General features: G+C 63.5%; 1 protein-coding gene across 1 annotated transcript; it reads right to left on the bottom strand.

The window, feature by feature from the left end:
* Nucleotides 1-86: 86 nt before the first annotated feature.
* SYT2 (synaptotagmin 2) lies at nucleotides 87-25918 on the bottom strand. Its single transcript, XM_074564162.1, has 9 exons — nucleotides 25786-25918; nucleotides 7627-7809; nucleotides 7308-7477; nucleotides 5688-5804; nucleotides 5290-5457; nucleotides 4963-5130; nucleotides 4393-4510; nucleotides 3474-3607; nucleotides 87-2747 (listed from the first exon to the last, which is right to left on the bottom strand). Exons 2-9 carry the CDS (start codon nucleotides 7790-7792, stop codon nucleotides 2541-2543), a joined length of 1248 nt encoding a protein of 415 aa, XP_074420263.1. The 5' UTR covers nucleotides 7793-7809; nucleotides 25786-25918; the 3' UTR covers nucleotides 87-2540.
* Nucleotides 25919-27806: the final 1888 nt, after the last annotated feature.

The raw sequence follows: 27806 nt of genomic DNA, 5'->3' as shown, positions 1-27806 counted from the left end.
GGGGTGCAGGGGGGCATGCATGGGGAGGTGCATGGGGAGGTGCATGGGGGGGTGCATGGAGGGTTACACAGTGCATGCATGGGGGGGTGCATGGGGGGTGCATGGGGGGGTGCGTAGGGAGTGCATGGGGGGGTGCATGAGGAGTGCATGGGGGTGCGTGTGCACGTGGACAGTTGTGGTGCCCACCTCCGCCTGCTGCCCTGGGAGAGCCGCGGGGCCGCGCACGCTCCATGAGAGCCAGCAGGAGGATTTCAGTGCTCTTTCCGATCCCTTTGGTTTTAACCCATTCCCACATGAGGCCAACGCCCCCCCAGGTGCCCGGACAGACACCGAAATGGGACTGATTCGAGACCCTGAATCCTGCCAGCGTCCCCTGGACGAGGGGCATCAGCCTCCCCCAGTTCCCCGTTAATTAAAAGCACCCCAAGACTTCTTCCCCTTCAGCTAAACGATGAGGGCAGGACCTCGTTTGCTGACACTGACGCATCCAGTAGGAAAAGGGACTAATTAAAGTTGGAGAAGGCCCTGCAGGGCCACTCGTTTGATGACCCACGAAGGCCCTGTGGCCCAGCGTGGCCCCGGTGCCACCTTCAATCCTGCAGCTCCAGCAGCCGGGCCGGGCCCTGGGGCATAAGCTAAATGCCACCCAGGTGGTGGTGGACGTGGTCTTTGGAGGTCTCTGGTCCAACCACCCCCACCACCAGACCACGGCTTAGCAAAACGAACCCCAGACCTCCCCCAAGGACAGAGACGTCCCTCCCTGGGGACCTGTCCCAGAGCTGCACGTCCCTCCAGGGGAAGGGGCTTGTCCCCGTGTCCAACCTGAACGCCTTGAGCTGTTTCCCATCATCTCCCCACCTCCAGCCGGGGCTGAGATGCCCTTTGGGGGCTACGGGGCTGCCGGGGTGAGCTCAGTTTCGGCCCTTTATCCCCGGGCTCGGGATGCCCTTCACTGAAGTCCCAGCCCGGGCGTTGGGTCCCCAGAGCGGTGTCCCCGATGCACGGGGCATCCCCGGCTGCCCCCAGAGCTCTGCTGCTTCGCTGCAAGGCGCCCTCGCTGAAGATGCATCGCCCTTCGCTGCTTAACCCTGCCGAAACCTCCTGCAACCGATTCCAGGAAAGCAAAGCGGAGCCAGGAGCACGAGGCTGCCGGGGGGCACAGGGCTGGGACAGTGACACCAGCTCTGGCTGTCAGTGCTCCAGTACAGACTGGGCCGAACTGGGCAGGGCTGCTGGACCCTCTCCCGATGCTCGCTTTCCAGCTCAGGTGCTTGGTCCCGCAGTGGCAGAGGTGGCCCCGAGAAGCTCTTGCCCGCTGTCAGGGACACAGATATGGCTTATACCCCCACGGGGAGTGGGATGAGGTGGGTCCAGCAGCCAACAGCCCGGTGGGAAGCAGCAGCTTGTGGGGGTCAGGGGCTTTGGTCCCTCGTTGGCCATGGGCTCTCTCTCACCCTTCCCACCTGCATCACAGCGGTGGGGCTGGAGGTCCCCATAGATCCCTGGCTGCCCCAGGGCTGTGCTGGGGTGTCCACAGCAGGGCTGATCCCTGGGGACACATGATGGCCTTCGGGGAGGCACCTGGCACTGCCATGGGGGGCTGCCCCCCTCCCATTTGGAGACCTCTCAGCAGAAACCTGCTTTGTGGAAGCAGCTGGAGCTACAGGTTTCAACCAAGCGTGGTGGGACACCCAGGCAAATCACCCAGAGCTGTCCTCGCCCAGCCTTTGGGGACATGACGGCCACTTGGCAGAGGTGGCAGTGGCCCACACTGCGCTGCCGTGGCGTACACATCCCACCATGTGTCTCCCCAGAGTAGAACCCCCCTGGAGCTCCCTGCGCTCAGACAGGCCCCCATGGCCCCGGTTGCAACACCAAGGGCTCGGCAGCCCACCACCCCGAGGTCCCTGCAAACCTCTCCCCAGAAGAAGCCAAACCTGGAGCTGGCCGAGGACACTTGGCCATCCTCAGTCCAAAACCACGGCTCTCACCTTTCCCGGACAGAGGGAGGCAGAGCAGGACCGGGAGGCACCTGGGTCTCCCACAGAGGGTCTTCTCCACCAGTTTGATGTCCACGCAGCTGTTCACGCCCCAGGCAAGCACAGTGGGTCTGGTCATCTTGCACTATCAGGCTCCGGTATCATCTCCATGCAACATTCGACAGTTCCCCACATGAACCCAAGGGAAGGACGGTGGCAGCGATGCTGTGGGCTGGTGACGCAGCCACTGGGGAAGGTCCCAGGTGGGACCTGGAAGGGTCCAGGATGGAAGGGTCCACCTGGAAGGGATGGTGGGCGGAGGCGATGGGACATGCAGCAGAAGGGAGCGATGCTGAAGAACGAAAAGAACCATCTGTGTCTTTAACCTCTTCCCCGGAAGCTATTGGGACTGTCTGGAAACCCTTCCACAGCCATCAAAGGGTATTTCAGCTTAAAACAGAACATAAAAAACAAAACCAAAGGTTGCGTAACTGAGGTATCAGTAGCTCTGGGTCACTTCGACTGTCCGCAGTGCCGTGCCGCGTTGGCCGGCAACTCTTCCTATTTGTTTTTCCCGAGAGCTGCGTCTACTTCTTCCTCTGGCTTCAGCGAGTGCCACTGGGCAATGGGCCGCCGGGGGTTGGCCAGCATGTCGGACCAGTGCCGCAGCTCCGTGCCAGTGGAGTTGCAGCCTGTGAAGATCTTGCCGATGGCTTCGTTCTTCCCCAGCTTGTCATAGTCCAGCACTGTGATGACCACTTGCACTTTCTAAAGGAGGAAACCTTCTTTAGAGGGGTGAAAAGGCGCAGAGGCCAGGACTGCTCCACAGCCTCCATGCTGTCCCCAGCTGTGGGGTGGCTCAGCAGGGCACCCCAGGGATCCCCCAAGGCTGAGCCCTACCATGGCCAATTTTGGGGAAGGGTCCCCTCCATGCCCATAACTTCCTCCACTTCCTTCCCCAAGGACGCCCAGGCCTGCAGAGCCACGGTGAGGGCCCAGCTCATCCTGACGTGGCCACCTGGGAATGGTCACCACAGGGTGGTGTGGGGCTGGGCAAGAGCTGTGAGCTGCAGGACTTGATGGGGCTGGGCTGGGGCAAGGGGCAGATGCTAGGGATAGGAGAGGACATGGAGGGGCAGAAGGCACCTACCAATGGTCCAAAATGCCCCAAGGACTACGGGGGCTCCCTGCTCTGACTCGGGTGAACACTGTAGGACCAGGAGCAGAGGAAAGCCCCATTCCAGCTGTGATCCTGGTTGGGGTTGTATCTCCCATGGGTGCTAACCAGCCTCCCACCTCTGCCCCTGCACCAGCCGCCCTCAGCATCAGCCCAGGCCCAGGTTAGGGCTGGACATATATCACGGGTGACCAGACCAGGAGCTTGGCAGGAGACGCTCAGGCTGCTGGGAAGGCTGGGACATGGGCTCGGGCGTCTGTAGGACTTCTCCCATCGCCCCCACCCTGCCTGCCTCTCAGGGGAGTCATCGGACAAACCTGTATCTGCTCAAAGGGGATCTCAAAGCTGAAGGACTCATTGAAGTAGGGGTTCAGGGTCTTCTTCTTGACTGTGGTCTTCTTCTTCTTCAACCTCTTGCCATTCTGCAGCAGGTGGATCTTCACGTAGGGATCTAGGGGGGACAGGAGGGTGCATCAGCCAGGGCTGACATGCCCAGGGGACACCATCAGCCTGGTCTCAGGAGAAGTCTCAGCCTAGGATGAGGTGCACCATGTTGTAAAGAGTAAAGGTGCTCCAAGTTTTGTGGATGGAGGCCAAAGCAAAAATATTTGGGCTGCAGAGGATTTGTGGGAGCAACTGGCCAAGGGATGGAGCTCCTCTGCATCCGCTGGGTCCCCTTGTTGGAGGGCTGGGGACAGTGGAGTGATACCAGTTGGTGCTGGCCTGTCACCCCGTTTTCTGGAGCAGGACACCCCAGCAATAAAGCTGAACCCTTCCAGCCATGCAGGTGCTACTCTTCTCCTGGTTAAGGCAGGTCTGGAGAGAGTTGAGGGTCCTTGGGCAGAGCCTTCATCCCTGGGATGGAGTTGGGAAGACACTTCTGGAATAAAACACGCCATCGACCACGGTCCTTGGCCCCATGTTGAGAAGGAGCAAGACCAGGAGCAAATGGCAGAGGAGCATTTTCACCACCCAGGTCCTGCAGCATTCTGGCCCCGGACACAGTAGCAGACCAAATTAAATATGTCCCTCCTAAAGGTCAGGGGGCTCATCCCATCCCCATCCCCCCTCACCCCCAGCCAGACCTTGGGCTGCCTCCAGTGCGGGAGGTCCCAGACACTGGAGGGGGCTTTCTCGAGCTCTGCCAGACTGAAGGCCCCAGTGTCCTTCCCCAACAAAGGATGCTGAGAGACACAAACTGGGGCAGCAGGAGAATGTCCACGAGCCAACACCCACCTGAGAGACCCCCAACATCCATCTTCTTCAGGTTCTTGGCCTCCAGGATGCAGACAGTGAGTTTCCCGGCCGTGGGCACGTAGCGGAGGGAGATGCAGATATCTCCTAGCTTCTCTGGCTGCCAGGCAGAGCAGGGAGCAGATATCAGAGCCTTGCCAATGCCTCATACCACAGCGTCGGTACATGATCCCACAGGCAGGTCCCCCCAAACCCTGCTCATCCTTCGATGCAGGCACGAGCTGGCACCCTGTGCACCAGCTGATCTGATCACCTGGGGCTGGGGCGGGCCAGTCCCAGCGCAGCACCCAGGCTTTTATACTCTTTGGTTTTGTTACTGAAAGGCTTTTGCACGGGGGAACAACAGGGGCAGATCCTGCCCCGCGGTCAGGCTCAGGACACCCGTGGGATTCAGGTGGGACCCCACAGCAATAGCCATGCACTGGGGGATGGCCGCTCCATGGTCACCCCACATCTCAACCCCCATGGCCAAGGGTTTCAGCTGGCCAAGGGCCCCGCGCCAGCCCCGCTCTCACCTCCTCCTTCTCACCACTCTGCAGGTCCCGCTCTCACCTCCTCCTTCTCACCACTCTGCAGGTCCCGCCACTCCTCAATGGGCTGGCCCAGGTCCACCGTGTTCATGGGCACCTTCACCTCACCGATGATGTCGTGCTTGGAGAAGCGATCGAAGTCGTAGATGGCCATCACCAGCGTCTTCCCACCCAGTTCCTGGTAGGGGACCTGCACAAAAAGGGCCACTGGGCTGGCAACGGGCTCAGAGGAGCCCAAGCCACAACCACCCACTCCCAGCAGCAAGGGTCAAAGTACGGGACCAGGACACAGTCAAGGGGAAAGACGGGAGTGGGAGACAAGGTCCCACGTTGTTGGTAGGGGGCTCACCTTGAAGGTGAAGGTCTCGTTGAAGGCAGGGTTGAGTGTCTTCTTCTGCACTTTGGTCTCATACTTTTTCTTCTTGTCAGGAAGCAGGAACACCTTGACGTATGGGTCTGAGGTGCCACCCATGTCCAAAGCTGGCAGTTCAGCAGCCTGGAGGATCCCCACTGTCAGCTGGAGGGGGGAGAGGGGTGTCTTCAGTGAGATGGCCCAGCTATGTGCTGTAGTTGCCAAGGGCTTGTCTCCAGCCCAACATGGAGCAGGACTCCCCATGGCGCAGCACCCAGCTCCCCCCTCCCTCCCACGCCACCCAGGTCCAACAGGGAGACTCCTCTTCTCAAATACCCTCCGTGGGCAAACCCCACTCCCCCGTCTCCTCAGCCGAGCCCCAGCGCCTCCATCACCTGGTTCGCCTGGAAATCATAGTCCAGTGAGAACTGCAGCTTGCCCAGGTTCTCCGGCTCCTTCTCCTCCTCCTCACCTTCCCCCTCCGTCAGACCCGTCTCTGCATCATCGTCATCCTGTTGATCCTGCAACAGCAGCAGAGGTGCCCAGATCAGCAGCAGGGTGACAGCCCAGCGTCTGCGTCCTCGCACTGATGGGGACCTCTGGCACCCCAACCCTACTAGTATCTCAAGCCCTGGGTTCTCCCCATGAGGGGCAAGGAGACAACCTGCACTGGGGACACAAAGCATCAGTAGGGCAGCCCTGGGGTGGCCCTGGGGTGGCCCCAGCTCTGCCCACAACCACGCAGCTGCTGGGAAGCCGGGTGGCCCCCGGCTGCTCCGTGCTGGTCTGGCCGAGATGGCGTGGAAGCTGCCTCGGGGCGCTGGGACGCAGGGTCAGCCCCAGTGGGGAGAGGTTTAGTGTTTCTATGGGGGGGCTGCATGGAAGCAACCTACTGCAAAGGGTGCAGAGATACGCTACCCCCCACAGTCCGCGCTTGGGGGAGCGCTGCAGCCGGTGCTAAGGCCTTAGCAGGGCCATTTTATTAACACTGTAATAGAGATCCAACCTAATTCTCCTATGCCGAAGGCAAATCCACCCCTCTCCATGCCTCTCCAAGCCATGGTCCATGGCGTGGGAGCCCCATCTCCTCATCACCTCTCTGACGTGTCCCCAGGTCCCCTGTCCCACCCTGGAAGCAGTCAATGGAGAAGTAGGTTCATGGTGGCACCTACCGTGGAGGGCGTCCCGGGACGGGGAGGGAACACGCAGACAAGGCAGCAGGGAGAGAAGATGGCAGGAGCAGCGGGAGGGAAGAGAGTCACGTTACAGAGAGCACTGACAAGGACCCATGGTGAGGTGGGGAATCGGGGTTTGTATGGCCCCGTCGAGCCCCAGGGGATGGCAGCCCTCGCCCTCCACAGGGAATCCCACCCCACATCTCCCACCACCACGGGGGCGTGCAGACAGGCAGGTAGGACGGAGCATCGCCGCTCAGCCCCCACCGCTCCAGCCCTGCCTGCATGCCCGTGGTGCCCACGCTGCTCTGAAGAGCAGGAACGGACACTCAAAATCTCCTGCCCCCTCCAAACGGCCCTGGGTTGGGCTGATGAACTGAAATGGCCGGGATCACCCCAAACTCGCTGGGGCCTCCTTCCTGCTGTCCCCTCCTGGCCCCCCAGGACGCTCCATGCACTAGAACCTGACACTTGAGCACTGGCTTTTTGGGGACCTCCCCCCAAACCGGTGGGGGTTTTGGCCTGGGGGTCCTCCCCTCTCTGCTGAAGGCACAGAGAAATGAGAGGGGAACTCAGAGGAAGGCAAGGAGACACAACACCCAGGTGAAGCATCAGTCGATCCAGGGCAGCCTGAGCCAGGTCCCACCCAGACCACCAAGCGCTGGGAGAGGACAGTGCTGCTCTCTCAGCTCCAGGCTCCCATCTGCACTGCCCCATCGCAGGATCCTGGTGGCTCCATCCCCCTCTGCTGCCTGAGCTACGAGTGCCCTGACATGGTTTGTAACTCAACCGGAGGGATCGTCCTACACCACAAGGCCAAGCAGTCCAGAAGGACGTCACCTGATTGCCTGACTTCATGTCCTTCATGTTCATGGCGTTCTTCATGCCTTTGCCCTTCTCTTTCTTGTTCTTCTTCTTCTTGCAGCAGCACTTCTTGCAGATGCAGAAGCAGCAGGTGAGGATGAGGAGTCCAGCTACCACCGCGATAGCGATGAGGGCCCAGGGTGGCACTGCGGGCAAAAGCCGGTATCATCATTAGCCCCACAGCTCCCTCCCAGCCCCAGCCACCCCACCGCCTTGTCCCACAAGCTGCACTGGGACTGGAGCAGTGGTGGGGTCATGAGGAGAGTAATACCTGGACAAGGAGGCAGCTACTCACGGGGGATCTTGTTGAGCTCATTCATGAACTTGTCCCTCAGCTTGGTGAACATGTCCTCCTTGCTCTCGCCTGGCCCCGCAGCCTCGGTGGAGTTCTCCATCGTGGCCACAGGCATCGTGGTGGCCGTGGCCTCCGGGGCCATCATGGACGCTTGCTTGAACGTCATGATGGGTCAGGGGCTCCCTGAAACACGACACCTTGGTGGTTACCCAGGTCCCTGCTGCCCCCACCCCTCCCCATGCCCAGGCTGCATCCCTGAGCGGGGATGTCTGCACCGAGGGCAACATCTGCCCCGCAAGCAGGGCTACAGCAGGGCGCTTGATCTGCTAGAGGGGCGTAGAGCCCAGTGGTCATGAAGGACGTGAGGGATCAGACACCTAGATTCCCTCACGGGTGATGGGGAGTGCAGTTGACCCCCACGTTGCCTGACCCTTGAGACCTCCAAAGGCACTGGGAGCATCACCCAGCATCATGTCAACGCTGGTGCCAGCTCAGAGCCTCCTGCGGACATTGAGCACGTTCGTAGGGGCAGGTTTGCCTGGCGAGGGCCCATGGGATGAGGGAAGGGGTGTTTGCATCCCCAGGAGAGATGAGCAAGGTTTGTTTGGACAAAGCCAGCACCAACCCACCCCACCCCCTCGCCTCCCCCTTTTCTCAAGCAGGGACCCATCAGACACCAGAAGACCCAACACATGGCAGCAGCCAGACCTTGCTCTATGCAGGGACCCAGCGCCAGGGTGGGACCCTCAGGACTTGCTCCCAGACCTGGGAGAACTTCCAAGGATGGGAACGGGAGAGGAGCAGCACACTGCTCTTCCTCCAGCCCCAGGGAGCTCTTGCAGGGCACATTTTGAGGATGGATGAAAGCAGGTAAGGGCCAGCTCTACAGGGTCTGAAGGGTCAGCAGGGTCTGAAGCACCCCCTCAAGGACAGGGACACCCACCCCACAGTCCAGCAGATGTGGCGTTTGCTCCTGCAAACAAAACTGGTGCAAAGTGCCTCCACAACCCAGCTCCAGCCCCAGAGTGCCTCGACGACCCTGCTCCAGCCCCAAAATGCCTCCACAACCCAGCTCCAACACCAAAGTGCTACCTCGACCAAGCTCTGGACCCAAAGTACTTCCATGACCCAGCTCTGGACCTCTCAAAGTGCGTCTCTAACCCAGCAGAAGGCAAGATTGCAAAGGGAAGATCAGAGTAGGCAAGAAGCCAAGGTAATTAATGGTGTTGGTGGGATTAAAGAAGATAAAAGGCTACCCAGAGGGAGAAGCAAACAGCTGAGCAGGAGTGCAGGTAACCAAGGAAGGAGTTTCTGGGGACACGTGAGCCCCAGCACGGGAGGAACCCCCTTTCCTGCAGCTCTTCTCCCCTCTTGGTGAAGCCTCCTCGCCTGGAGCATTGTTCCCCGGCACCGGCTGCTCCTCCAACCTTCCCACAGCAGCGGAAAAGGAGTGTTCTCGCCTCAAAAAGTCGGCCAGTGAGACCTGGGGGTTTCCTGCCCCGAAGTGTCTCTGCTGTGCCGTCTCCAGCTGCCTCTGGGGTGAATCGTGCACTGAGTTACCCAGTGCTCAGCTCCGCGCCCACACACCTTCCTCCTGTGCTGCTGCTGGCGGGGGGACGTGAGGGGGGAGGAGAGCGGTGGGGGGCTGGGGGGACCCCATGCGAGGCAGAGGCCGCCCTTCTCACACCAGAACGGGCTAATTACGTGACTCCCACCCCACCAAGGTCCTTGCCACCAGTGCAGGCTTCACCACCCCAATGTCTCCGCTTACAAAGAGCTGCAGATAACAATGTCACGGCGAAGTTTCCAGCTGCTGGTGGCATCTGGTTGACTTAAAAACCAGGCTGGTGGCAGATCCTGCTCCCTGGGGGAAAGGTCCCCGGCCCCACACCGGACCCCCAACACTCCAGCCCCAGGAGCTGGGCTGTGGCGTGACCCACAGCATCCCAGCACCACGGGCTAGCCGGGAGCATCACCCCTCCTTTCATCCTCCATCCCTTCCACCCGCAGCATTTGCACTGGGAATACACAAAGTTACAGCAAACAGAGAAGCATCCGTCCCCGGCGCGGCTGGGAGCAGCAGGACCCCCCAGCAGCTGCGCAGGGGCCAGGGTGGCTGGAGAACCCCCTTTGCTGGCTCATGGAGGGGTTCATCAAGCTGGGAGACATCCCAAACTGGGAGTAAAACCTGGCGTGATCTCCTTTAGGATTAACGTCCTGGAGGCAGGGCTGCTGGGATCCATCCCAGCCAGGCAGAGGGAAGAGACGCAGTAAATAACCCTTCAGCGGGGGGTAGCTTGGGGCTAGTCTTTATCTGATTTGGGGCCCTTTTTGGGGGGGTTCTTCCTGGGTTTTGAAACCCTGCGTGTGTTTTCCATGGCCACGCGGATGAGAAACTCACTTTAAAAGCGCGAGGAGTGACCCCGGGTTGTGCGTTTTGTCTGCAACGGGCACAAAACACCTATTTATTGTAAATGCACCAATTCCTGTAAATCGGAGCCCAAATTGCAACAGCAAAGGCAACACTCAGCTGGAAAACATTCCCGATGCCCGTCAACGGAGGTTCTGAAGACGCTGCCCCGCGAGCCCACACCACCCCCGAGCCTCCCCAGGAGCCAGACCCTGGCATCAGGCAGCTACGGGATGCACCGATTACTCCCTTTCCCCATGTCTTTAACGAGCCTGGCACCTTCCTGATGCCACAAAAGCTTTGTGCAAGGCAGGAGGCAAAACAAGCAAACCCCAAAGACGTGATTTTGGTCAAGCTGTCATGCTTTAGGGGACCTGGGCCAGGAATTTTGGTTGCCTGAGGTTATCAACTGGCAGCTTGGCTGGGGCACAGAAGAGAGAACGGTCCAGAAAATGCCATCCCCGGGTGAGTCCCACAGCCCCGTCCCCCCGCGTCGGGGCAGGAGGGCGGCAGAGGATCAGTGCTCACACTCACACAGCGCAGCAGGGAGGGGACGGAGACGTGACCTTGTCACACAGGACGTGAAGATGGTTGGAGGAGACCATCTCAGTATCTTCCTGGAGGTTCTTTCAAGCCTACCAGGTTTTTCTGGCAGTCACCTCCATGTCACAGCCACAAAGGTTTCGGGCGGGCGGTGGGGTCTGGTCCTGCTCTGGGCCCATGGTGGATGAAGGACTTTGATGGCAGCAGAAGGGATTCATTCAGGAGTGACTCATCTCGACTGGGTACCTCCCGTAGCCCAGCCAAAGAGGATGCCCAGGGCTTTCGCTGTGGTATGGGCTGGGTCCCCAGAGGCCACTGCAGGGTTCCTCCACCCAAGGCAATGCCAGATCCCTGCCTGACCTCAGGCCTCACGTGCAGGACACGGTAATTCAGAGGATGCACACGCTGAGGTCCTGGACCTCAGGAGCATCCCTCTTCCCCAGCCTACAGCTCTGAGACCAGCACAGACCACAGTCACCAGCCCCCACTGTGGATTTATCCATCTTGGACATCTGTGCAAGTCAACCTGCTTGGACCTGCTTCCCATGGAGCACTCCCAAACACGCTGAGCATCTAAGAGGCTCTCCACGCTCCATCAACTCCTTCTCCTGCCCTTGGACCTCGGATGTGGCCACCTTCACGCCCCATGGAGCGGCTGCGGCCGCTGCAAACACCAGAATCAGCATCACACGATGCAGCAGCCAGCTCCCCGTAACTCAGTGGTGGATGGCACTGGGGAGCTGGAGCAAGATGCTGGAGGTGCCCCACAGCCACCACGTCCTGCTCTGGGTGAATCAGGAGCTGCTGATTTAACCCCTTGCCCCATGGAGAGTTATTTAATCCAGAGGGCTACAAGGGCTCCCCAAAGCTTCCCAGCAGCCAAGGACACCCGACCTTCTTTCATTTTTCACCTGTCTCCTGGAGCCACTGTCGACGCCTAAGGGCCAACCGGTACTGGGAGGTACTGGGAGCTGCAGGCATCCTTCCAAGATGGCCTGTTGGGAAGACGGGGTTGGCATGGGGCCCCTTTTTATGGGGTGACAGGGACAGGGACAGGGACGGGATGCTGTCCCTTGCTTGCCACATGGACAGCAGCTCCCCACAGCCGCCTTCGACCCATAAAACCACCCCTTGGACGGGGTTTTTCCCCTTGTGGGGCAGCCAGAGCATTTCCAAGCTGGGGCCTTGCTACGAGAAGAGCAACGCGAGGGGGTTTTTCCCCGTCCGGGCGCTGAGGTTTGCTAGGAGGAAGGCAAAGCTGCCGGGAGGAGCCGCAGGCAGGCGGCAGATGCTGCCTGGGGCAGCCTGGACACTTTCCAGCTCGCTGCAGGCAAAGCAGCGTTTTTGCAACGCTCGCTCCCTGACCTGACCTGTATTTCTGTGCAAAAGGCAAGCTTTGCCAAAGCGGGATGGCGGCGAGCTCCGCAGGCGGCTGGGCTTGGGAAGAAGGTGGCCGGGCAGGTCTGAGCACCCTCGGGGAGGGGGGGTGATGCCGCCTGTCCCAAGCCCCCAGCCCCACGCACCTGCACCCAAGAGCTGCAGGGCAGCGGTTTTGCAGGGCCCCCGGGCACAGGGCAATGCCCCCTCCAGCCCCCCAGGTGCGAGATCCTGCACCTCATATTGGGGGCAGGTTGAGTCCTGGCTCTGCCCTGCGCCCACAGACACAGGGTTGGGGGGGGGGGTCCAGGCTACTGACACCCTGCAGCTCCCCTGGGTGGGCACCAAGGAGCAGGGCTGCAAAGCAAAGATGCTAGCGGGGACCCCAGGGGAGCACCCTGCCGCGGCGCAGCCCATGGCACCCGCTTTGCACCCAAACGTGCGGTACAGGGTGGGCAGCGCCAAGCGCAGGGCACCCGGCCAGGCCAGGCCCCCCCACCTCAACACCCGCCTTGGGGCGGGGGGGGGGGGGTGCATCTGCAAGTCACAGAATCACACAGAATCCCAGACTGGCCGGGGTGGGAAGGGACCTCCGGGGATCACCCAGTCCCACCCCCTGCCAGAGCAGGGTCACCCAGAGCAGGTGGCACAGGAACGCGTCCAGGCGGGTTTGGGATGTCTCCAGAGACGGAGACTCCCCCACCTCTCTGGGCAGCCTGTGCCAGGGCTCTGCCACCCTCACAGCAAAGAAGTTCCTCCTCATGTTGAGATGGAACTTCCCATGGTCAAGTTTGTGCCCGTTGCCCCTTGTCCTGTCCCCGGGCACCACTGAGAAGAGCCTGGCCCCATCCTCCTGACACCCCCCCTGTCAGTATTTATCAGCCGTCTTTTTTCCAGACTGAAGAGACCCAAATCCCTCAGCCTTTCTTCATCAGAGATGAGATGTTCCAGTCCCCTCAGCATCTTGGTGGCCCTTTGCTGTCCCCTCTCCAGCAGTTCCCTGGCCTTCTGCAACCGCGGAGCCCAGAACTGGCCCCAGTGCTCCAGCTGTGGCCTCCCCAGGGCAGAGCCGAGGGGGAGGATGAAGCTCCCTCCACCTGCTGGCCACACTCTTCTTGATGCGCCCAGGATGCCATTGGCCTTCTTGGCCACCAGAGCACATCGCTGGCTCATGGGCACCCTGTTGTCCCCCAGGACTCCCAGGACTCTTTCCACAGCAGGTCACCCCCAACCTTAGACGTTGAATGCTTAAGGTCTGAACCGCCGTGGGGCTCGGGCCTGTCTCCCGGCCTGGCCTTGAGCCCTGTGTTTGACCTGCTCAGGAGCTCAGGCAGGACAAACCCGACGCAGAGACGCGGGCGCTGGTGCCACGTCTCGGAGCCTTTGTCCCACGTGAGGTTTCCATGGAGCACCCGCGCGTTCGTGCGCCTGCACGTGCACGTTTGCCACGCAAACCCCTGCAGGCTGGGGCCGGGGAGGGGGTGGGCACTGAGACAGCGTGTCCCCGCTCTCAGTGCCGCCGCGAGCAGCTGCTGATTGATTTCTTGAAATAATTTATAGCACAATAAGGAAAAACCCTCCCAGCAGGCGCGGGAGCCCCGGGCGGCAGGGGGGATGCGGGGGGACGAGCCGTGGAGGGGACGAGCTGTGGAGGGGATGGCGGCGGTGCAGGCACTCGGCAGGGGGAAACGGGGATTTGGGGGGTATCTGGGGGGCTTTAGGGTGCTGCCCAGGGCGGGTGGGGGGAAGTGGGGGGGGGGCTCAGCAGTGTCAGAAATTGATACGGTGGCTATTTTTGAACAAGGCAAGCTAATTAGCAGCATTAATTGTTCTGTCACCTGCCCCAGCAGCCCGCATGCTCACCAGGTGCTGGTGGAGCTGGGGACTGGGGGGGGGGGAAACTGAGGCACGGGAGGGGATGGGGGGGCGGGGCACAGGCTCATGGGGATCTTGTTGCTGCCCCCCTGCCTGAGTCCCCTGGAGCCCCATGGGATGCTGCAGCCCCCACCATGGGGATGGGGCGGGGGGGGTCCGATCCTGCTGCCCACATGAGGGCCCAGGGCTGTGCAGTGTGGGGCAGGGTGGGGGGTGCCGTGGGGCAGGGCCCTGGGGAGCAGCCAGGGTGCAGCAGATGGGACAGGGGGGCAGGCAGTGGGTCCTTGGGCCCCCTCACCCCCCGGTCCCCCATCCCTACTGTGTCACCGCCCCACTGGGTGTCCTTGGTCACATCCCCCGTCCCCTGCCACACACTGCAGATACAAGGGGAGGGGAAGCCCAGGCCCTCGGCTGTGGGTGCAAAGCCACTTCCAGCCCCACGGAGCAGATTCCCAGGCGTCCCAGCACCCTGTCCCCGTCTGGGCGCCCTGACCGTGCCCGACACCCAGCCAGGTCACCCCGGTGGAGCCGGGAGGGCGTTGGGGTGGCCGAGCGCTGCGGGGCCCTGGGCTGGCGGCACTGCAATGCAGTCCTGCTCGGGCTCCACTTGCCTTTTTTTTTTTTTTTTTCCTTCTTCTGCAATTTTTCTTTTTTTTTTTTTCTTTTTTTTTTTTTTTTTCCTCCCCTCCGTTTTGGAAGCCGTGGCAGCCGCTGGCGGGGCTGGGGAGGCTGCCGGAGCCTGGCTGGAGGCGGGACGGGAGCTGGGCTCCCCGTTGTCCCCGTCGACCCCCCAAACCCTGCTCGGCCGCCCCCGCCGAGGCCATTCACTGCGTTTCCTCCGGTGCTTGAAGTTTCCCCTTTATCCCTCCACTGGTTTGGAGCTGCCCCCACCCCCCCCCCGACATCCCTCCACCAAGACCCCAGTGTTTTAAGGACAGAAAGAAATAAAGACTGATATAGATAACCATTTCTATCAGGCCTTGGCCCAAGAACAAGCGTGGGTAAAGGCATCAGCAATAAACACCGGCTGGGAAGGGGAGTGTGCTGGCTGGGGAGGGGGGTCTCACCACCCCCTCCTGCCCTGCCGACCCCCGGGGACCCCCCAGCTCCTCCCCGGGCAGCAGCACCCATCAGGGCACGGCAGGACCCACCCCGCACCCTCCAAAACAGCCGGGAGCTCCCCACGGAGCAGCACAGGGTGGGCTTCACCCGTGCAGCCGCTGCCGAGACCCCAGCGGGGGGGGAGGACCCCCCCACCCCCACCCCAGCGGAGCATCACCCATGCACCCAAATTACACTGCCCCTGCTATGTGGTGTCCCCACAGCCCCCCGGGTGCCACCCGCAGACCCCTGGGCATTATCCTGCACCCCGCACCGCCTTGCTCGTGACCCCTGCACCCCCCCCCAACCCATCACCCCCCCGGTGCATTTCCCCCCAGAGCCCCTAACGCATCTCCCCCTGCACCCCCCGCCTCACCCTGCACCCTGCAGTGCAGTACCCCAAATCCACCGCTGCAGCCCCCCCCCCACATCCCACAGGACACTATCCTGCCCCATCCGCAGCTTCCCAGACCCCCTAACACACCACCCAGACCCCCCCCCCCCCAGCGCACACTCCTGCATGAGCCATCGCCCCCCAGGCCCCCTGATACATCCCCCGTGCACCCCGTGATGCATTGCCCCCCAGCTGGTGGCCCCCCCAGCTGTGAACATCTGGCCTGGAAGGAGCCAGCCCCACCCCCCCCGCCCAGGCTCACCTCCCCATCACCACCGAAATCCTACCCTGACCCCCCCCCTTGCTATTAGAGCCCTTATGAGCTGCACTGAGCTCAAAACGAGCCCCATCGCTTTGGCCCTTGCTGGTGTAAACCCCTCTGGCTCCATCACCCTTGCAGGGGTTCTGCTGATTTACACCTGGGCGGGGGGGGGGCGGGGGGGGAGCTGGCTCCCACTCAACCGTGCTCCAAAGGGATGAACCCACTCCCCTGGTTACACATAATGAACAGCCGGGCTGGGGTTCGTTTGCCGGCAGCACCCCGAGGTCTGGCGGGATGGCGATCCCAGGCTGGAGCCGGTGATCCCATCTCCATCCATCCCCGTATCGGGAAAAGCGGTTTTGACCCCGTAAAAATCCCTTTCACGAGCCCTTCATCCCTCCTCCTCCTCCTCCTCCTCCTGCAAAAGGCTCTGTCCCAGAGAACACCCCCACCCCAGGCTGCCGCGGCACCCGGCACGTCCCGTAAGCCAAAAAACTTTGGGTTTTCCCCGTTTGGCTGAGCATGGCGGGTACCGGGTTCCTCCGCCTCGGCGCCCACCGACGGGACAGGCCGGGAGACGGCGGGAGCTCAGAGGGTTTTTAGGCTTTATTTGTTGTCATCGGGGGGCGTTTCGGGGCACCAGGCAGGGAGAAGCGGGGTGTGCAGAAGAGCCATGGGGGTGGGTCTCTCCCCCCACCCCCGCCACCAGCAAATCACCCCTGCTGGGGTACGCAAACCAGCCGGATCAAATGGGGAAAACACCAAGGTTTGCACTGTCTTAAAAAGAAATATAAAAGCATTCGAGCACCCGGATTTCCCCCCGGAGTCCTCGGGACCCCACTCCCCCAGCCCCCCCTTGCGCTCCTGCCTTCATCGGCTAGGACGTTTGGTGAAGGACCAGACCCAGGAGGGGACTCTGGGGACACAGGGCAGGACTGGGATGTCCCTGGCCACCGCAGCACCCGGGCTAGCCCAGCGCTCCCCGGCGCGGGATTTCAGGGAACCAGCTGCTGGAAACCCCCCCCCGCCCCCCCCTCCTCCGCGGGGGCGGCTTTGGCAGCCGAAAGCTCTCCCCGTCGGGGAGGCGAAGCCCGCTGTGATGACGGAGGGCAGAAAGCGGCAACAAATCAAGATTAATGAGGCTGAGGCAGCAATTAGCGGCAGCAGCCGCTGGCAGAGCACCAGGCAGGGCCGTGGGCAGGCGGGTAAGGGGGGGCCCGACCCGGGGGGGCCCGACCCCCGGCTCTCCCAGCCCAGGGCGCTGCGTGCTGGCTTGTCCAGGGGAGATCCCGATCTGGGGGGGAAGCTCGTTAGTTAACGAAGGGGTGCTGCCATCGTGGGCCCGGAGCAACGAGTTATCAGTCCTTTATGGGATGGCAAAGCCGGGGCTCTGCTGTGAGTCATCCTACCGGGACGGAGACGTGGGGACCCCCAGCCCCCCGCGAACGTCAGCTTTGGGAGCTGATGCCAAAACCCGCACCCCCCGTCCCCCGCCAGTGCTCGGGCTCGGATAACCAGTAATAAAAATCCCAAACTGGTCCCAAAGGGAAGCCCCTTCCCACCCCAGTGTCGGCAGAAAGCCTGGGCACTACAGAGCCGGCACGCTCCCGTAATACATCCCGGGGGCAAGCAGGGATTTCGGGGTACAGCTGCGATGTTTGGCAGTGCCCCAGCCAGATCTCGATGCCGGCAGCTCTTTTGGTGCCCAGGAACGGCGACACGAGGGCTGAGGAGGGAGATGCCATCTCTGCCGGACCCAATGCCTGCGCGTCCTTTTGCACAACTCAAGACCCCCCCGACACCCCCCTGCTTTTGGGACCGGCATGTCCGGCGTCAGACACGGAGGGGACATGGGTTTCAGCTCACAGCAATGAGATAGGAGACTAATTACGGCGAAAATATGACTTGGCTTCTAAAGGTCATTTGATTACCAGAGAGTTTCTGGGCAGGGATGTGGGGAGGCTCAGGGAGACGGAGGGATCGGGTGGAGGGAGAGGAGGGGAGCCGGGGAGGGGGACGCTGCAGGACCCCAGTGCCAAGGGGCTCTGACACCACCCAGCCCAGCGAACCCCAGCCCGTTCCCCTTCCTCCGCCCGGCACAAACCCGCAATCACCACGTTGGCGGCGACGGATCAGATCCTCCAGCAGCAGCACCTGCAGCGCTTTCCCCCCGGAGCCCCCCGCTGCTGACACCCCCCTCCTGATTTACGCTGCTGAGGGCGAGGGGAGTTTCTGCTCCTCCAGCCTTGCACTTTTCCGGGAAGGATATTGGCACCGGGCTGGGAAAGGGGGGCCGGCAGCAGCACGGGGAGGGCATGTGATGGAGTGAGGATGCTCCAGTAGCGGCAAGTGGGATCACGAGACGGGAGCTGCCGAGACATGGCCCACACAGACCCACACTCCCCTCTCCCCCCACCCGAATACGAGCAGGCGCCGTTGGCCAGATATCCCCCCCCCAGCCCTCGCAGCCCGAACGACGCATCGCTGCCGGCCCGCCGAGGGAAACTGAGGCACGGGGTGAACCGCACCGTCCCTCCCAGCCCAGAGCTGTGCCGGGACCCTGCCACTCTGCCGCTGCCTGGGCTGATGACACAGCCGCCAGCGCCACCGGCACCCACAGTGCTGCTCACCGTCCTGCCCGTCGGGCTCCGACGGCATCTCCGGGTGGGGATCAGAGCCGGCCTGCACCCTCCCTCCCCGCCGACACACACCCGCGAGCTCTGCTCGCTGCCTCTCAGCACCAGCCAGCACCCAGCTCGTCTAATTAAAAATAATGATGTGCTGGGGCTCGGCAGCCCCGACCGCAGGCCCTTCCCTGGGAGATGAGCAATTCGGGGCTGGGGGACAGAGCACCACACTGGAGTATTACTTGAATCCTGTAAAAATTTGATGAGCTGCCCGGCCAATGGAGAGCACATCTCCTGCACGCCCCCGCAGCCCCGCTCTGCCACGGGGCCACCTCCGGGTCCCCACCGTCGCCCCGGGCTGGAGGCACTGGGCTCCCTGCAAACGGGCAGGGCCAGGGACCCCATGATGAGCTCCTGCCCCCGGCCTCAAGGAAGGGGACCCAGCCCCAAGCTCAGGGGGGCTGGCTTGTAAAATGAAAAATCAAATAATAAATGCAAGGACTGGCTGTTTTAGAGGCTGGTGCTTGCCTTTGACAGAGGACTTGCTCTTGTGTCACAGCAGCTGCGTTATTTACAGCAAAACCAAGAGACATCTAACAGTTAAACGCAGTCTTAAAGGTAGACTTCATCCATCATTCCGGTACCAGATTAATGGTTTCTCGTGCTCCCAACTCAAAACCCCTGGCTCCCGCTGCCAGAAGGCTGTGCCGAGCACTGCCGCGGCTCCCACCGGCCCGGCTGCGCCGGCTGGACGGCTAAAGGCCAATGGACCCCCCGGGGCTGGGCGTGCAATGAGCTGGGGAGGGGGTGATCCCACCCCGCCCCCCCACCTGGCTCCCAGCATCTCCCCCCCGCAGCAGCATCACCCCAGCGCGGCGCCTGCCCGGCAGCCAGGCACCCTGCCATGTTCCGGGGTCCCCCCTCGGTGCTGGTGGGTGCCCCCCAAAAGCGTCGTGCCCACCTGGGGCTGCTGGCGGAGCCACCGGGTTTACCCCTCCCCAGGGACGCCTCCCCGCACGGGGACCGCCGCTGGCACCCACCAGCGTCAGGGTGCTGGGCCAGACAGCTCGGGGTTTTCTGTGCCTCTGTAAAACCAGGACAGCACCCAGGCGAGACGGGGGAAGAGGCGAGTGACGGCACGCGATGCCCGCGCCTGCTCCAGCGGGGAGGGGGGGCCCGCGGCCGGGCGGTCCGAGCCTTGCCTGGCACCCACGGGTGCTGCTCCCCGCCTTCCCCAGGGGGTCAGGCCCCGACTGTCCCTCGCCGCCAGCGTCGCTGCTGCCCCAGCAGTGAAGGAAGGACACGAGGAGGCTGGAAGTGGGGCTGGTGCCAGGGTTCCCGCGGGAGCCGGGGCAGGCGCTGCGGCAGCCGCTCCCCGACCACCCAACTGGCGTTTCGGTGCCAGCAGCGAAGGGGACAGCGAGCGCCTTCTCTTCCCTCCCCAGTACGGCTCTCGGCTTCCCACTTTCGTCTGGTGCTGCTGCAATGCTGCCGAGACCCCACAGAAGGCAGCCGCCCTGATAATTAGCTGGGAAGCAAACGAGAGATCGCGCCAAGGTATCTGCTTATACAGCCGCAGAGCTTGGCACCAGAGGAGGCCAAGGTCCCCCTTGCCTTGGGCGTGCGGGGAGCAGCCTGTGGCCTCTCCAGCCGTGGTGTGGCGGCACGAGCGCAGAGCCGAGGAGGGGACAGGCCACCCATGTCCTTCCTACCCGTGGGGAGGCTGCAGCAGCTCCGCCGGGCACGGGGCTGCAGGCACCGCTCGCCATCGGCACTTCATCCAGGGGCTTTCGGCACGTGCCACGTGCTGCCACAGCACCCATGGCCAAGGCATCTGGAGACACTGGAGAGCACGGTCCCTTGAGCCGTGGGGACGCAGCCGTCCCCGAGGACACCAGAGCATCCCGTATGGTGCCGGCCGCCGCAGCCGAGTCACGGCGAAGCGCCGGGCTCACCCCAAGCACAGCCAGCGCCGGCAGCCCACCCTTGGCACGCAGAGCTGCAAATGGCCAAAAAGCCTCCCAAAAAAAAGGGGACAGGCGCCGGCCGGTGCCCAGCCTGCTCCCCAGCGCCGACGATGCCATGGTGGCCGTGCCTCGCTCCGCCAGGGAGACCAGCGCAGCTAAATAGGGCAACAGACGGTGATGGGCTGAGTTATCCTGGCACTTCGAAGGCACCACATGGCTGAGAGGGTCCGCATCCTGCTCGGCCGGGTTGGCACCGCTCTGCCAGCAACGCTGCCCTGCGGCCGGCACTCCCCGGCGATGGCCCCGTGCAACGGCGATGGTTCCTGATCAATATGGGGGGGAGAAAAAAGAAGCCAGACAAGCCCCTGGGGCAGAGCCAGAAGCTGCTCCAGGAGAGAGCTGAGATGAGGAGGATCGATTTGAGACGGGAGACAGGGGAGCGCATGCCCCTGCGCTACTCCCGAGCTAAACGAACGCGGGCTAAACGAGCAAACGTGAGCCACGAGGTGCCATTTCCAGGGGTGAGGCTCCATGTTGGGCTACAGCCCCCCCCAAGATCCCCAGGGCACCCAGCCAAGCCCAAGGCGGTGACGGGCCAGTGTCAGAAATCCAGAAAACTGGCTCCAGTGATGCCCGACCTTCAGCGTCTCCCTCTCCCCCACCAGCTGGGGCTCAGTCCCCAGGGACCAGCTGCCTCCGGGAGCGATGTTGGCGGCTGCTTGCCCAGCTCCAAGGCGCAGAGAGCCCCAGAGGCAGAGTACAGCTCTGCGTCCCCAGGGCCCCTGGTGGCATTTGGAGTGAGAAAGGGGACGGTGGAGGCACGATGATGATGCCATCAGTGGGGATGCAGCACCGCACCAGTCCAGGGGGGTTTAATCATGGCAGGAAGCACCACCAAGGCCAGGACACCAGGAACTGACTCCCACGGATAAACCTTGTGCAGCCGGAGAAAAGCCACCGCGAGAGGGGGGAGCCCAGCCCCGGCGGTGGGCACAGCCCCCCGGGCACCACAGTGGGGTCTGCTCCTCCCCGGCCCCTCCCAGCTCTCTCCCTGCGTTGCTCCAGGCGTTTCGGGGGCACAAGCACAACGGCGCATGTTTTTGGGACTGCACAGAGGAGCTGCTCTGCCAGTGCATCCCGGCTATTCCACCCAGAATAACCCGCAGAGCCCCCCTGCCTGGGGAGCTACAAAACACCCTGTCCAGCACCCACTGCCGCACCGGCTCTGGCAGCTGTTGCCCCCCCGCCAAGGCTCCCCCATGGCCGGGGCCCCCAGACCAGAGGGCGTCCATGATGCCCTCAGGCAGCACAAACCCGCGCTGAGCCTGGCACCGCGGTTCATTGCGGCACGAGGCAGTGGCTGCGCCAGGCTGCTGGCAGCGACGCCGGGCTCGCGCGTGGGCGGCAGCGGGCACACGCCGGCGCCTTCGCCCCACACCCACCCCGCTCTCCCCGACCCCGTAACTCCCCTGGGAGCAGATCGAGACAGCGTCAGAGCCCCACAGGGCATCCACGTGCTTGTAAATCCCCGCACGGCATGGAAATCTGGGGGCGTTTTCCACCTTGAATCCTCTGCTCCAGGCCGATGGGAGCAGCGGTGCTGCCTTAGGGATCTCCGGTCCCAGTCACATCCCCGGGGACATCCCATGTCCCGCAGGAGGAGGTGGGAACCGTCTCCTCCGGCACACGGTGACGCTGCCAAGCAGTTGGGAGGCTGGTCCCAGCTCCCGGGAGGCTTTGGCAGAAGGGGTTCAGCGTGAGGCATCACAGCGGGGTCACGGGCAGTGAGGGACGCCTCGACCCACGCCAGCGCTGCCGGAGCACCGGCTGCCGGATCAGCTCTGCCGACCCCAAACCAGCATCTCGGGCATCCCCGCTGCCCGCAGACACTCACCCATCCCCGTGGCTTCAGTCCGGCCCCAGAGCAGCTCGCCGGGCCCCCCAGCAGCGGGATGATCCCCCAGGCCCCCCCCAGCTCAGGGGCTGGACGTGCCCAAGTGCAGCACCACGTCTGCCCCCAGCCCCCACCTCCACCTCGTGCCACAAGCATCCGCTTTGCTCCCGGCTTCCCTGTATCCCTTGGGGATGCAGCGGCCCAGAGCCCACATCTGCTGCACCTTTGCAGGGTTGGGAAGAGCCAGGGAGCAAGAAACACCCCAAATTAATTAAAACACACCAGCTTTCCTTAAGATGCACGAGGTGAAGGACCCCCCCAACGGCACCAGGAGCCCCTTCCAGGCAGGTGGGGCCGCAGATGCCCAACTGCCGGCGCTCAGCGGGGATGGATCTGGTGCAGTTGGACAATTGCCTGCGCCAGGAGAGCAGGGTGCTGCCAGGCAGCAGCGATTTGGCAGAGCCCGGCATGGCTGCATGCACTGCCGGAGCCGCGGTTCCCCCCTCCCAAAGCACGGAGGTTGCAGCACCGGCAGAGCCACCGGAGCTCTGCCAGCCTCCGACCCCGCCGTCAGACCGGCATCGTATCCAGGGGCACTGTGATCCCTCCTCCAGGCACCGGAGCAAGTGAAGCATCGCTCGACTTCCAGCACGCGGGACCAGGACGTGGCAGTCCCTGAGCTCGGCGGGGGCTGGCACCCCGCACCCAGGGCTGGCAGGGAGGGGCCAGCACCATCCCCGGCTGTAAGATCACACAGGTACAGGGCATCTCGGATTCCAGCCACACGCTGCCTAATTTATGGTTTAATTAATAAATGGGGAATTATGCTGAGTTTATCCAATACTTTTTGGACACACGATGTTATCAAAATCCCATTACTGACGAAGGAAGGCATGAAGAGCAAAATTAGCTTTGGCATCTGAAACGCTTCAGTCGATGCGATAACACAATTATTAGGGCTAATAATCAAAGAGCACTTTGGGGAAAAGGTGGGCTCCGGCGGGAGCTGAGCCGAGGGCAGCCGCAGCGGGCGCGGGGACGAGCTGGGGAAGAGCCGGGCTTTCACCCGGGAGGAAAAGGCCGACTGCAGCCAAGGGCAAAAGCACTTTGCCAGACTGCACTTACCGGCGGCTCCAGATATTGGCACAGGCAGAGCGTCGGCGGCCGCCGGGCTGAGAGGAGCACAGGCAGGCACAGCGCCAAGCTCCGCTGCCAGGGGCAGGGAAGAGGGAAAGGGGAAAAAAAAAATAGAAGGGTTGAAAACCAGCGGGCGCTGGGTCCCGTCTATTTGCTTTGGGCATCGATCCTGCTGGAGGACACCACGGCCGCCGGCTCGCAGCTCTCCTGCGCAGCCCCGGGCAGGAGAAACTCAAGTCATAATTAGGAGCCGCAGTCACCCGGCTCCCGGAGCTGGGCCTTGGCCAAAACCAGCGTGAGCCGGAGGAAGGGCCCCGTTCCCACCCGTCGGCGGGTAGCAGGAGTCCCGGCACGCTTCGGTGGCCTTTAGCTCAAACCCAGTGACTGTCCCCAGGGCTCAGGGAACAGGACGCGACTCCCCCGGGAGCAGCCGGCAGCAAATGTTACCGCTGCACCATCCCATCAGGCATGGCTCCACGCGGGCAACTCGCCGGCAGAAAGGCAGCTGATCCACAACCCCCCCCTCCCCAACCACAGAGAGAAGGAGATACACGTATATATAAGGATAGACACGTATATATAAGGATAGACACACATATATTCACGTGTCCTCCCTCCTACCGTGGCTCTGCGGTGCCGGGTGCTGCGCGGCAGAGGGGTGCCGGCGGCGATGCAGCGCAGCCAATGCTGGCTCACTGCTGCTGCTACCGTCGGGCTCACGGGCGGCGAGGGACACGTCCTTGCCCTGCAGAATCGAGGGCACTGGGGCTTCGGGCCAGCTCCCGGCAAACGGGGCACTAGCACTCGCCACAGGGGGTTGGGAGAGCCGGGCTCAGTGACGGGTGATCGGGCAAGGTCAGACCCACGTCGGCGCTTCCCCAGCTGCACGAAGGGGGACAGGGCATCGCTCCGAGAGGGCTTTGAGTTTCGGGGGCGGGGGGTGTTTGACTGGATGGTGCTTTTCCCAAGCAGCACAGGTGACGTCCCACTGCCACTGGCGGCCTCAATGACCTTGGGTGCATCACTTCCCCCGTGCCCCACGCTCCCCCAGCACACAGACCACCACAAGCCACGCTTCTTCCCACCACGATACTCTGTCCAAAAGCACCCAAGTGCAGCGAAGGCGCAGAGCAACCCAAGGTTGCCCCGGGGCTCCGGCAGCCCCCGGCAGCTTGCGGCCAAGGCGCTGCGCTAGTGAGGAATAATGCAGCAGGCAGGAGACGACTCCTGCCGGTGGCTGCGCTCCCGTACAGCGTGCACAGGAGTGACATCGCTGCAGCAGCACCTCGGCGCACAATAAATGAGAACCTTCGCTCCAGGACTGAAGTTTTCGCTGCTGCAGAGGAGCAGGCGGGGAGTCCTTCAGCGCCCTGCAGCCGCCACGGCGCAGGGGGACTCTGCTGCCAGACACCCTGCAGCGGGCGACGTCCCGCAGCTGGTGACACCCTGCAGCGGATGTCACCCCGCAACACCCACTGCCCTGGCCACCCTCACCTGGGGGACAGGCGAGCGCTGCACCGAGGAGCGCCCGGTGCAGAGGGACACACAGAGGTACCACCATAGTTGGGGACCACGAAGTGATGCATGACACAGGCTCATGTGTTCCCCCCCTCCCCGTGCCACAGTCACCTTGCAATATTGCCTGTCCCCTGCCCAATTTGCAGAGCTGTCGGGATCACTCCCGCCCTTCTTTAAAAGTAGGCTGCAGGGGAGCAGCGAGGTGCTGGGCACGGCTCCGATGCAGCGGCGGGTGCAGAGGCTGCGGCACCCCAACACCGATGCCCCCGGCTCCGGAGTGAGCCCCTCCTCGCCCCTGCACCCCGACAGCACGCAGCAAGCGCCAGAAGTGAAGGAGGATCCCGGGGCTTGCTGCAGTCCGGGGAAGGGACTGGCTGGAGCTGGCTCCCAGCCAGGCCGCTACGGAGAAGCCGCCGGTGCAGCGGGGCCTGCGGCCGCCCACGGCTGGAGCCATGCCGCTTCCACCGGTTTCCAGCACCGGGGCGCGTTCCCCGCACTGCACCGGGGACAGCCCCGCGCCCCCGGCCACCCCCCAGGGCCAAAACCCCAAGGGCACCCGCGGGCGGGCGCAGGCAGGGATGCGGAGCTGGAGCATCCCTCGGCGCCCAGAGGGCACCTTTGACCCGGCGGCTCGGCTCTGCGCCGCGGGGGGCGGGGAGGAGTCCCACGCCCCCGGGGGGGGTCCCTGCCAGCTCCGCAGCCCCCCGCACCCGCGGCTGCACCCACCTGCGGCCCCCCAGGCTCTGTCCCCAGCTGCCTCCGGGGCGCAGCCCCCCACGGGCAGCCCCGGGCACCGCGCCCCGGCGGTGGCCTCCGCGGGCAGCGCCGGCCCCCGCCCCGCTCCCGGCACCGGGACACGGCGGGGAGGTCGCCCCCGGCCGAGCCAGCAGCGCCCCGCCACTCCCACCCCCCTCCGCACCCGGGGACGGACGCACCTCGGGGCAGCGGCGGCGCCGGCAAGGGCTCCGGGACGGGAGGGCGACCGCGTCCCGCAGAGCCCGCACCGCTGCGGCAGCGCGGAGAAACTTCGGCGGGAGTGCGGGCGGGCACTTACCGGGCGGGGCGGCGGGACCGGCGGGCGGTGCGGGACCGGCGGTGGGAGCGGAGCGGTGGGTGCGGGGCGGCGGCCGGGGCGGTGCGGGCGGTGCTGCCGGAGCGGAGCGGTCGGTGCGGTGCCGCCGGGGCGGTCGGGGCGGTCGGTGCGGGGCGGGCGCTGCGGCAGCCCCGGCCCCTCCGGGCTCGCGTGCGGCGGCTCCGCGCAGCTCCGCCCCGCCCCCCCCCCACGGCCCCGCCCCCGGCCCCGCCCCCCGCGGGGACTCCACGGGGGTCCCCCCGCAGCATCACCCCGCACCTCGGCGGGGCCCCCGCGCCACCGACCGCACCTCGTCCCGCGCCTCACACCAGGCTCCTCACCACCCCTCACCGCGCACTGGTCACCCCTCAAAGCTGCCATTCGTCACCCCGCACCCGTCGTCCCCCCGCAGTCACCTCGCACCGGTCACCTCGCACCGGTCACCCCTCACGGGGGTTACCTCAGACCAGTCACCTCACACAGGTCACACCTTATCGGTTACCCTGCGCCAGTGACCTCCCACCCATCGCTTCACACTGGTCACCTCACACTGGTTGCCCCTCATCGATCATCTCGCACCCGTCACCTCCTGCTGGTCACCTCACACTGCTCACCCCTCAGCAGTCACCTTCAACTGGTCACCTCCCATCGGTCCCCTCCCACCCATCACCTCGCACTGGTCACCCCTCGGTCACCTCACACCTGTCACCTCGCACCAGTCACCTCAACGCCGGTCAGCCCCCGTCAGTAGTGTCACTCCTGTCACCTCCCACTGGTCATCTCTTGTTGGTCACCTCACCCTGTGCTGGTCACACCACTCACCTCTCGCCAGTGACCTTGCACAGGTCACCTCGCACCTGTCACCCCACACCCGCCATGGAGACCCGGAGCCATGACCGTGTCCCCACCACTGCCACAGGAGAGTGGGGTGGTGGTGGGTGAGCAGTGCCACCCCCACCATGCCACCCCCAGATCCAGAGGGCTCCTGGGAACCCGGCCTTCAATTTTGGGCCAAAACAGCAAGAAAAAGCCAATGGGAGTCAAGAGAGGAGCCCTGGTGGGGCGCAGAGGCGGCGGCTGGTTTGCCCTTGCTGTGGGGTCCCTGTCCCCATTAGCTGGGGACCCTGGGGCACCCGTTGCTCCCTGCAGCTGAGCAGGGGACAGGGACCCCTGTGACCACCCAAACCTACCCCAGGAGGGGTCCCCCACCTCCACCCCAGTAGTGCCCAGCCCCGGTGTCGCAGACGGGATACCCGAGCCACCCCAGGACGTGACAGGCTGCTCCAGACAGAGCCACCGTCGGATGGGACCGGTGTCCCTGTCCCCCGCAGTGGCCCAGAGCCACAGCAGACTGGCTTTAATGAGCAGGCACTGCCCATTAGTTAAATTGAAACAGAGGTTCGTCAGCATTCGTGCTCGGCAGCAGACGCAGTGGCTGTTCCAGCCCAAGGGTGGTGGGCAGGGGCCAGCCCCGTCACGACAGAGGGAAGGGAAGGTTGGGCCCGGGGGGGGCACATGTGCCACTGCCAGGACAGACGGTGCCTGAAGCAGGGAGGGGGTCCCCGGGGTCTCCGCCTGGCTGGGAGCGGCGTCACCCAAAGCCACCACACCCCCCAGACCCCCCATGCACCCTCTGGGTGCACCCCTGGCTGCGACGTGGCTGTTGGCAGCTCCCTCGACACCCCCAGAGACTGGATTTCCTCCAAACTGGAGACGTGAGTTTGATGGATGGACCATTCAATGGATAAGGATCTGGCTGGACGGCTGCGTCCAGAGAGTTACAGTCAATATGTCACAATGTCCAAATGGAAACCAGGACTGAGTGGTGTCCCTCAGGGGTCCATACAGGGATCAGTAGTGTTTAATATCTTCATCAGTGACAAAGACAACGGGACTGAGGGCACCCTGAGCAAGTCTGAGATGACACCAAGCTGAGGGGTGCAGTTGATACACTTGAGGGACAGGATGCCATCCAGAGGGACCCGGACAGACTGGAGGAGTGG

This window comes from Larus michahellis, chromosome 21 (assembly GCF_964199755.1).
Source record: "Larus michahellis chromosome 21, bLarMic1.1, whole genome shotgun sequence".
Classification (NCBI taxonomy): Eukaryota; Metazoa; Chordata; class Aves; order Charadriiformes; family Laridae; genus Larus; species Larus michahellis.
Note: the sequence above shows the minus strand (reverse complement) of the source record. Positions and strands in the feature narration are given on the sequence as shown.